This window comes from Tursiops truncatus, chromosome 8 (assembly GCF_011762595.2).
Source record: "Tursiops truncatus isolate mTurTru1 chromosome 8, mTurTru1.mat.Y, whole genome shotgun sequence".
NCBI lineage: Eukaryota > Metazoa > Chordata > Mammalia > Artiodactyla > Delphinidae > Tursiops > Tursiops truncatus.
In genome coordinates, this window is record NC_047041.1 from 60,683,088 (window position 1) to 60,694,598 (window position 11,511).

Here is an 11,511-nt window from a genome sequence, read left to right on the forward strand (position 1 = left end):
AATAGACTCTGGCAGTTCCCTCATGTGTTTCCATAGTCAGTCCTTGGAGAAAAGAGTACACCTGCTTGTGAATCCACTGAGTAACTCTGCATTCCTCTGATAACATATTCCTATACAAACCATTTCCATTTTATTATGGAACTCTACTGGCCACTGCCCTCCCCATGAACATGTTTTTCTGACCTCACCCAAGACGTCACTGATACTTCAGGTTTTAAGATTATTATTTATTTTTTATTTACAAAATTTTTAGTTGTGTTTAAATACACATAACATGAAGTTTACCATCTTAACTATTCTTAAATGTGCAGTTCAGTAGTGTTAAGTATATTCACATTGTTGTGCAACAAATCCCTAGAACTTTTTCATCTGGAAGAACTGAAATTCTATACCAATTAAACAATAGCTCCTCATTTCTCCCTCCCTCCACCCCTGTCAACTGCTGCTCCACTTTCTGTTTCTATGAACTTGACTATTCTAGGACACCTTTTATAAGTGAAATCACCATACGGTATTTGTCTTTTTTGTGAATGACTTATTTTAAATAATTAGCATAATGTCCTCCAAGTTCATCCATATTATAGCAGGTATCAGCATTTCCTTCCCTTTTAAGTCTGAATAATATTACACTGTACATATATACTACATTTTGTTTATCCACTAATCTGGCAATGGACACGAGTTGCTTCCACCTCTTGGCTATTGTGAATAATGTGGCTATGAACATGGGTATAAAACATCTGAGACCCTGCTTTCAATTCTTTTTTATACATACCTAGAAGTAGACTGCTGGATCATCTGGTAATTCTGTTTTTAATTTTTTGAAAAACCACCACCCTGTTTCCCATAGTGGCTGCACCATTTTACATTCCTACCAGTAGGTGCACAAGTGTTCAGTTTCTGCACATCCTCCCCAACATGTTATTTTCTGTTTTTTTCTTTCTTTTTTTTTTTTTTTGATAGTAACCATACTAATGGGTGCGAGGTGAGAAGATTATTTTTTTTGTCCTTCAGTCATAGGGACAGTTTCAATTAATGTTCAGTAGCAAGCTAGTAATTGCCCCTCAAATGGACATTCTCTAGTCCAAGTCCCAGGAGTCACTACTGTGGAGTGTTCACAAGCTTTTGCTATAAACCTGTTTATACTCCACATAGGTCTCTGGTACAGAGGATTCACTCGTACCAGCATTCAAGGTTTTATTCTATACTGTGTGGGCTCAGGCAGTCTTTTGTGAAAAGAAATTTTAATTGAAGTATAGTTGATTTACAGTGTTGTGTTAGTTTCAGGTGTACAGCAAAGTAAATCAGATATATATGTATGTCTATATGTGTGTGTGTGTGTATATATATATACACATTCTTTTTCAGATTCTTTTCTATTATAGGTTATTACAAGATATTGATAGTTCCCTGTGCTGCACAGTGGGTCCTTGTTGTTTATTTTATATATAGTAGTGTGTATCTGTTAATCCCAAACTCCTAGTTTATCCCGCCCCCTTTTCCCCTTTGGTAACCATAAGTTTGTTTTCTATGTCTGTGAGTCTATTTCTGTTTTGTAAACAGTTCATTTTATCATTTTTTAAGATTCCACATATAAGTGATGTCATATATTTGTCTTTCTCTGTCTGACTTACTTCACTTAGTATGATAATCCCTGGGTCCATCCATGTTGCTGCAAGTGGCATAATTTCATTCTTTTTATGGCTGAGTAATATTCCTGTGTGTGTGTGTGTGTGTGTGTGTGTGTGTGTATGTGTGTGTGTATGAAGATATGCCACATCCATTCATCTGTCAGTGGACATTTAGACTGCTTCCATGTCTTGGCTATTGTAAAGAGTGCTGCAATGAACATTGGGGTGCACATATCTTTTTTAATTAGAGTTTTCTCTGGATATATGCCCAGGAGTGGGATAGCTGGATCATATGGTAACCTTAGTTTTTTAAGGAACCTCCATACTGTTTTCCATATTGGCTGCACCAATTTACATTCCCACCATCAGTGTAGGAGGGTTCCCTTTTCTCCACACCCTCTCCAGCATTTATTATTTGTAGAATTTTGAAGATGGCTATTCTTCTGGTTTGAGGTGGTACCTCATTGTAGTTTTGATTTACATTTCTCTAATAATTAGGGATGTTGAGCATCTTTTCATGTGCCTGTTGGCCATTGTATGTCTGCTTTGGAGAAATGTCTATTTAGGTCTTCTGTCCATTTTTTGATTTGGTTGTTTATTTTTTTTATATTAAGCTGTATGAGCTGTTTTTATATTTTGGAAATTAATTCCTTGTTGGTCGCATCGTTTGTGTTCAGGCAATCTTACTTGTTCCCATTTAGCATGTCCTATTAATGCTGCTTAAGGAGCAATTTCTGTCTTGTGTTTTACAACAGTAGGTAGGGGAAACATTCCTCAGTCAGATACAATATCCATCCACATAATACACTCAGGTAAAAGAGACAAAGAGACCCTATCATTTCACGTAAAGCCTGTTTAAACATTCCAATTCTCATCCAAACCTCCACTTAAATTCTATCAACCCTTACATTTCTATATTCTCTCAATCTAATTGCAGCTCCGGGTACAGATCACCAATGGGTTTTGATACTTGACAAGGGACATGAGGCTCCCTTGTCAAGGAGTCCCAGACCCTTGGGACTGTTGACCATTTTACCCACTCATAAGACTTTGTGTCCCCAGCAGGTGTCCAGCTAAGGGACATAGGTAGTTGGTATGAAGGGGATTGTAGTGCAGAAGTAGTTAAGTGAATGGATTCTGGATGTATTGTGGGATCTGGGACTGATTATATGGGGAGAGGGCATTGTGGTAACTGGAGGAAAAAGGAATCATTCCCCAACAAGCTCCTATGTCCATCAACAGAAAAATGGAAAAAAAAATATTTTGGTATAGTCATACAACGACTAAAAAAATCAAAGAAAAAGTGCAATTACTGGTGTGTACAATACATGGATGAATCTCAAAAATATACTGAGTGCCAGACACAGAAGAGTTCATTCTATATGATTCCATTTATATAAAGTCAAAGAACAAGCAAAACAAAATTATGCTTATGTAAGTCAGAAAAGTGGTTACCTCTGAGCGGAAGGTATTATTTTGAAAGGGGCATGAGGGAACAATTGGGGGTGATGGAAATGTTATAGATCTTGATGTGGGTCATCCATGTTTACATGGATGTACACATATGTAAAAATTAATTAAGCAGTAAATTTAAGATTTTATACATAAACTTGTAAATTTTGTGTTTATAAGTTAGCCCTCAATAAAAACATTAAAGGTAATCATTCAAGGAATAGATATAGAAAACATAACTTCTTCCATATTGTTAGAGGAAAAAGAAAGGAATAGTCAAATCATGTGATACCAGAGATGGCAGGAAAGATGGAAAAAAGAGGCAAGAAAGGCATGGTTAACAGACGGCACACAATAAGCTGGCAGAAAAAATTCTGAAAAATATTGAGCTACATAAGTGTCAGACAAAACAAATTAAGGTAAAAAAATATTATAAATAATGAGGATCATTACATAATAAAATCATTCACCAGAAATACATAGCAATTCTCAATCTTCATGCATTTAACAATATAATCTTAAGTTACATGAGGCAAAAATGGACATAAAAATAAAGAGAAATTAATAAATCCACAATTATGGGAGTTTAAAACAGTTCTCAACAACTCTATCAAATAAAAAATAAGTTAGGATGAGGAAGACTTGAACATCACTATATAAGGAAAGAATTCTACCCCAATATTTAGAGAATATACTTTCTTCTCAAGCATACGTGGACTATTAGACACACAACAAGCACACATATACTTCAGGTCGTAAAGCAAGTTTCAGCAAATACCAACGTATGGATATCATATAGAGCATGTTAGAAAACCAAAAATATCCATATGTTTGAAATTTTTAAAACATACTTCTTTATAATTCATGAGTCAAGAAATGATGAAAATGAGAAAATGTTAGGAACTGAACAACAGTGAAAATAACCATGTATCACAGCTCAGGGCATGCTGTTAACTAGTACATGGAGAGTAAAATTTAAACTTAGATATAACAATCAGAAGAAATGTTTTTTGAAACTCTTAATGCACTAAGTGTCTTACCTAAAAATCTAGAATGAAAATAATACAAATTGTAAATCCAAAGAATTATGGAAAGGAAAAAAGACAGTAGCAGCAAATAAAATCAAAACAGAGGATCAGCAAAGAAAAAGTGTAGTTCTTTGAAAAGATAAAATCTTCTGGCAAGACTGGTCACAAAAAAAGAAAGCAAAACCGGACAGGCTATTGATAAAATAAATTTTCAAATTAAACAAAGATGGATAACTTTTAGAAAAAAGTATATCTTACAAAGACCAAGTCAAGAAGAAATTTTTAAAAATCTGAATAGACTGAAAACTAAAAGAAATTTGGGCAAAAATCTCCCCAGCTAGGTATGGGGAAGAAAATTATTGGCTAATACCCTTTATGCCCAGAAATGTAAAATTTCTAAGTATGAGCAAACAAAATTCGTTAACATATTTAAAAATGAATACATCCCAACAGGTAAGTTTACCTTAGAAATATAATAATGATTTTAATAATAAAATTTTGTTACTGCAATTCCTCACATGAACTGATGGGATGCATTTATACTTTAACTTCCATTTATGCATGCTAAAAAACTCTCAAAGCCTTAAAAGAGTACCCATTAAAATCAGAAACATCATAAAAATGCCTCCTTGCAGTACCCTTTTCAAGATTATATGGCTATTGCAATAAAAAAATGTAACACATAATATATATATATACACACTCCCACACAAAGTAAATATTAAAAAAAAAGTGGCTTTAGACATTACTATCTTGGGTGAAGATAGTTCACCAATTTACTTTTCATACTTATTTCCATTCAGAGAATATCGTGAGGAACAAATCTGAACTGTGTAATTCGTTAGAATGAACCCAAAATGTTTTGTTTTCCTGAGGTGCGCCTTTCTTTCGCGATGAAGCGGTAAAGTCTTTAGTGTCCTATGCTTGCTTAGGTGCTACTTTGGCGAGTGTCCTAGTGCTGTCACATTTGCCTTTATTTTGTCCCTCAGGTGACTTTCCGTTCAATATTTATCTTAAAGGGCAGTTTCAGTACTACATAACTGAGTCCTTTGAAGGTTGAAAAATGCAAGAAAACGGTGCAGGAGGGAAAGATGGCACATCCAAAGAATGACTCCCTCTTCTTCCTATACCACCGAAGAACCCTCCACTTATCATTTTCTCTCTTTCCCCTTGGCAACGCAAAACATCTTATTCTTAACACATTTTACGTAGAAACTGCATTTTAAAACTTTAAAATTATTACTCCATTTTTTTCAACTACTTTTTCTGTTTGAATATGGTTTTAGGTAACGTGGATTGGAACGCATTAAAATCCCTCTCATTAAGAGCAATGGGAAAAACTTTTTTTCAGGAGTGACTGAAAGAATTCAGGCCAAAGGTAAACGAGTGTGAAAAAAGTCACAAAACCGCCAACTTGCCTCGTTGCCGGCGGGACGGCCCTCCCCGCACCACCAACCAATCACAACCAGCAAGAGCCAGCCAGGCGGCGGGAACTAGACCCGAGAGGCACAAACCGGCGCATTCCGCCTGCGCAGCCGACTTGTGGTTCCGGGGTTTCCGCGACGACGCGCCGCCCAACCGGTAGGAGCCGCCTTCGGCCAGCGGGGCTCGGAAGCCAAGACCCGTGCCTCGACTTCGCCGCCCACGCCACTGACCACCCGACCCGCAGACATGGTGGAAGTGGACCGCCCGGGGAAGCTCTTCATTGGCGGGCTCAACCTCGAAACCGACGAGAAAATCCTCGAGGCCACGTTTGGCAAGTATGGCTGCCTCACCGAGGTGCTCCTGATGAAAGATCGAGAAACCAGCAAGTCCAGGGGCTTCGCGTTCGTCACCTTCGAAAGCCCGGCAGATGCCAAGGCCGCCGCCAGAGATATGAACGGCAAGACCCTGGATGGTAAGGCCATAAAGGTGGCCCAGGCCACCAAGCCGGCGTTCGAGAGCAGCCGGCGGGGCCCGCCGCCGTCCCATAGCCGCCCGAGGGGCCTGCTCGGGGACCGCGGCAGCGGCCCACGGCGCCCCCAGTCCCGGGGCGGGCCGGCGGACGACGGCGGCTACGCGGGCGACTTCTACCTGCGGTCCTCCCGGGCCCCGCTGCCTGTGAAGCGCGGGCCGCCGCCGCCGCGCAGGGCCGGCCCGCCCCCGAAGAGGGCCGCGCCGTCGGGCCCGGCCCGCAGCGGAAATGGTGGAATACACGGGCGGCCCCCGGCCACGCGGGGCCGAGACGGCTATGCCGGCCCGCTGCGCCGGGAGCCGCCGCCCCCGCGCCGGGACCCCTACCTGGGCCCCCGGGAGGAGGGCTACTCGCCCCGTGACAGCTACTCGTCGAGCCGCGACTACTCGAGCGCCCGCGACCCCCGGGGTTTTGCTCCCTCGCCCAGAGAGTACACCTACCGCGACTACGGCCACTCCAGCGCCCGGGACGACTGTCCATCGAGAGGCTACGGTGAGCGAGACGGCTACGGGGGGCGCGACCGCGACTACCTGTATCACCCGAGCGGAGGCTCCTACCGAGACCCCTTCGAGAGCTACGGGGACCCGCGCAGCGCCGCCCCTTCACGGGGGCCCCCGCCATCTTACGGCGGCGGCCGCTACGACGAGTACCGCGGCTGCCCGCCCGATGCTTACGGTGGCGGCCGGAGCGAGCGCTATTGGAGGGGCCGCGACCGGGCAGGCAGAGCTGATCGCGGGAGGCTGCGGTCCATGGAGAGGGGGTGCCCGCCCCCGCGCGAGTCCTACAGCGGGTCCGGCCGCAGGGCCCCGCTAGGCGGAGGCCGCCTGGGAAGCTGTGCGGAGAGAGGGGGAGACCGGAGCAGATACTAAGCACCAAGAGACTTGGGACCGAAATCTGCATTCAAAGAAGCTGCCGAAAAGTAGAGACTGTTCTATGGTAACTACTTAAGGACTAGCGCAAAGAAGAGTTGTTTTTACAAAGAAGCTGCCGAAAAGTAGAGACTGTTCTATGGTAACTACTTAAGGACTAGCGCAAAGAAGAGTTGTTTTTACGTTTTAAGAATTCCCTGTTAACTTTCTCTCCATAATTTTTTTTTTTGTACTCTTGAGAGGAAAAAGTTAAAACTTGTTTTGATTGCGTTTTGGAATTGTTAACGTTTCTTTCAACAAGTTCATTTAAAAGTATACGACTTGAACCTGCGTACTAGTTTTCTTATATTTCCAAGTAGAAATTCTCCTAAAGGCTTCCTTCCTTCTAAATTCACCTGATAAATGAGGCCTAAAGTTCTAAGATCTTTTACAAAGATCTTTCTGCACACCTAAAATGGAAAATTCGGTCATTCTGTCCATTCAAACCAACTAGATTTTTGGGAGAGGGGGAGGGATTGGTGTGTTTTACTCCTAAGATTTCTAAGTGTCTTTCAAAGTGAATCTCAGTGTTAACCGTATTAAAAACCAAACAGTCGACAGCAACAACAAAAACCACTTAGATCAGTTGTATATGTAACGAAAGAAAGTTCTATTCACTCAGTAAGTCTAAAAAAACAAATGGAGAATGCTGGCCACATTTTGCCTGTTTTCTTATTCTTCGGAAATCTGCAGAATCTCCTATTCCCTTACTCCCCAAAATACCATTCTTGTGTTGAACTAGGATGGAATACTATATTAAAAATTTGGCCAACCAGCCACAAAACTGCAAAACGCCCCTCATAAAATCAATTAATACCATTCCCTTTCACCACCAACAAATTTTAAAAAACAAGTAGAAAATATACCAAGGGTGGATTTGGGTATCCAGATAGCTTCGATTCCTAACTGCAAGCTACTTGCCCTTGGCTCTAGAGAATTGGAGAATTGGGATTCTTCCGCTAGGGGTGGAAGAATCAAAAGTAAGCATCATTAGAGCTCAGAAACTCAGAGGATCTCTGAGAGCTTGGCATTTCAACATCTGAGGATCTCAGCCTGTTATGAGGTCCTCCTGTCCACAAAAGGCAAGGGCATGGGTTGAGTGGTCTATACTCTTATGGTGGGGAGAAGGGCTTGAGCAAAGATCACAGAGGCTTCCTCCAAAGTGGCTCAAGAATATGAGAATCTCCTTTTTTCACCCCAAGCACAGGGTAAGAAACACCTTTTCCATTTAGCTCCTGTGAATTCCTCTGTTTATCTGAAAGAAAGGTAATTGTACAGTCAAGGATCTCTAACGAGCAAAGACGGATCGGGTCAAAATATTAGGATCCATGTTCAGTGTTATAATTGCTAGAGAAACAGATGAACACCTGAACAACAACAAAAAGTCCTTAAAGAGACCTGAATGTAACACACTCACATATATGACTCTAAAAACATGATTTTTTGACAAAATAATAAAGTAGGTGAATTACAGGAGAGGCTGCAATAGTGGCCCAGAAGATCAAATGCAAGAAATAGCTCAACCAAAAAAAAAAGATCCACGAGTTAACCTGGCAAAAATGTGTAAGACCTTAATGGAAGAATTGCTAATTTTTCTTAAAGGACATAAAAGAAGCCTAAATAAATGGAGATTCATGTCTTGTCATGGTTCAGAAGAATTTATCATAACCGTTCTCAACCTTGCCAGATTAATTTGGAAAATCAGTACAACTTCAAGTGTAATTGCAACATGATTTTTTTTTGCCACACAGCACCCCTCCCCTCTTCCCCAATAATATCAAATATTTGTGTTGATCAGCGATGGAATACTAAATAAAAGATTTGGCCAATCAACCACAAAACTGAAAAAAAAATTAATAGTTCCCATTCACTACCAACAAATTGTTAAGAAATAGATTTTTTAAAAGACACTAATGGGAGATTTAGCTAATCCTAAAATTTATATGGTAGAATAAAGAGCAAGAAGAGCGAAGTAGTTCTGAAAAAAAGAAATTAGAACTTACCCTACTGGATACCAAGACTTATTAGAAAATTATAGTAATTTAGTAAAGCTGTGTGACATCAACAGGCAAATAGAGACAGATCAATAGACCAAAACAGCCTAGAAACAGGCCAAGCTGTATATGAAAACATGGTATTATGACAGATAGCTTTAAAACAATGGTGAAAGGATGGACTTTTTTTAATGGCTATCTCTGCAAAAAGAGATTCCCTAATACTATACGCAAAAATACATTCTAGCTGGTTTGAAGATAAATGTGATGTGAAGAGGAAAGAAATTTAAACACTTAGAAGAAAATAAAATATATCACACTGAGGTATAGAGTTTCTTTTTAAGATAAAAAGCACAAACCTAGGAGGAAAATGTTATAATTTTCCACATTAAGATTTTTTTTGTGATAAAAGACACTGGTAAAGTGAAGTATTAAACCATAGATTGGAACAATTTATTTGCATTGAAATAATTTCCAAAAGAATACTTAGAAAACAATAAGAAAGAAAAAATACCAAGAAAAAAGTGGGCAAAAGAACTCATACCTTTCTGATAGATGTGTAAATTGACACAATCACTTTGGAAATAATCTTGGCAATGCCTAATAAAGTTGGAGGGAACATACCTTAATGACCCAGAAAATCTGCTTCAAGGAGAGGACCTAGAGAAATTTGCACAAGTACACAAGGAGATATGCACAGGATTGGTCTTTACAGCACTTTTTGAATGTTAAAAGGGTAGAAAGACCCTACTGGAGAGGATCAACTGAGATTCATTCTTTGGTGAAGTTCCATGTAGAAGCTAATGTGAATCAACCAGATCTACATGTATCAACATAGGTAAATATCAAAATATTTGCTGGGTGAAAAAGGCAAATTCTGTAAATATAGGTGTGCTAAAAATAAAAAATATGATTGGAGTGATACACAAGAAACTTTAGCTGAATTTGTAATGTTTTATCTCTTTAAAAGAGATGGATTTTAAGCAAAAATGACAATGTTACCTTAAATTTCTATGGTCTGGGGCTTCCCTGGTGGCGCAGTGGTTGAGAGTCCGCCTGCCGATGCAGGGGACACCGGTTCATGCCCCGGTCTGGGAAGATCCCACATGCCGCGGAGCGGCTGGGCCTGTGAGCCATGGCCGCTGAGCCTGCGCGTCTGGAGCCTGTGCTCCGCAGCGGGAGAGCCCACAACAGTGAGAGGCCTGCGTACCGCAAAAAAAAAAAAAAAAATTTCTATGGTCTGCACATTGGCATCTCTTATTGTATAATTTATAAATACTTTATAATACAAATTTTAATATGAAAAATAGAGCTCAGTGAGCACCAGAATATAATGGCTACTCAAAAAAATGTTAACTATTACTCTGAAACTGTCTTACCTTGACAGTGATTCTCCCTCCCAGATTTGTTCCCTCTGGGTGGATGACGCCTTATTCTGACTCAATTCATAGAACCCTCCTATTCTAGACTGTGCTCATGGCTAGCTCACGATAACCGCAAGGGTAGAACTTTTATATCTGAGAACCAAATCTTAGCTGATAGTACAGTTTTCCCTTTGATATTCTTTTTGGAGTACAATAGTGATGAAAACCTTTTTCCAGTTAACAGAATTGTTATTTCTAAGGAGTAATCTCATGGCTATTGAAACTACTAATAATTTTTTTAAAAGTGACATGCAAACATTTGGAAATAAAGACTTAGCCAGAGCTTAAATGAGCTCAAGAGATCATAGCTTACAATGGCTGTGGATTTCTCATGTACGTATATAACAGACCCAATATTTCCTCAATGGAAATTAATGTATTAGACCTATCTTTGTAGGAAAATAAGCAAGAGAGGTAGTCAGTTGAGATCTTGTTTATAATCACTTTCATGAGAGAGAGAGAGAGAGAGAGAGCGCGCGCGAGCGAGCGCATATCAAGTGTTTTGCAGGACTGACTCCCTGGGTATAATTTAAGGAATGTGCATCTCATAACCAAAACCTTTATGTTCTCTATCTTGAGCTTGTCTCAGCCTATTCCTAAGACCCCTTCTCCACATTCCTTCTGTCCAAAACAGGGTTCCAGAAGCAACCAAACTGTCCATGTGGCAACTGACAGCATTGCTGAATATTTCCCCATCAGGTGAGGCCTTAACATCTTCCATCTCTGATTGCAACCTGAATTCTGGGGTTCTCCTAGAGTGTTGGAGGGAGACTTGTGTCCTATAGGTCAATAGCTCCCCTTTTCCCATTGCCTCAGGACAGGTAAGATGGCAAAGAATTTTCTGCCTGTATTTCTCCAACCTGGGACCTCTCTAACATTTCTCAGCCTTAAGATTATGTGGGGTCCCTGCTGCCTCCCATTTAACCTTTACCTCAAAGGTTATGTGATTATCCTTCTATTCCCCCAGAGAAGTTTCCTTTTTGGGGACAGTTAAGTGTGTCCTCCTCTTTGGGGCATATTCCCAAACTCGCCAAGCAGAGTTAGCCTGTGTTGCTTTTGCTGTGCACACATGAAATCCAGTGATGGTGGAATTCCTTTCAGAACCTCTGTGTTCTCTTTG

At 40.5% G+C, this 11,511-nt stretch overlaps 2 protein-coding genes across 2 annotated transcripts in view; both read left to right on the forward strand.

The window, feature by feature from the left end:
• Positions 1-5,535, forward strand: part of LOC101326059 (NACHT, LRR and PYD domains-containing protein 14) — a 45,678-nt gene extending 40,143 nt beyond the window's left edge. The window contains 1 exon segment of the mRNA XM_073807913.1: positions 5,398-5,535. Coding sequence (XP_073664014.1) covers positions 5,398-5,401 — 4 coding nt within the window. The 3' untranslated portion in view covers positions 5,402-5,535.
• A 247-nt stretch (positions 5,536-5,782) lies between these two features.
• On the forward strand, positions 5,783-7,258 carry RBMXL2 (RBMX like 2). The gene has a single exon (XM_019948504.3). It carries the CDS (start codon positions 5,783-5,785, stop codon positions 6,932-6,934), a length of 1,152 nt encoding a protein of 383 aa, XP_019804063.2. The 3' UTR covers positions 6,935-7,258.
• Positions 7,259-11,511: the final 4,253 nt, after the last annotated feature.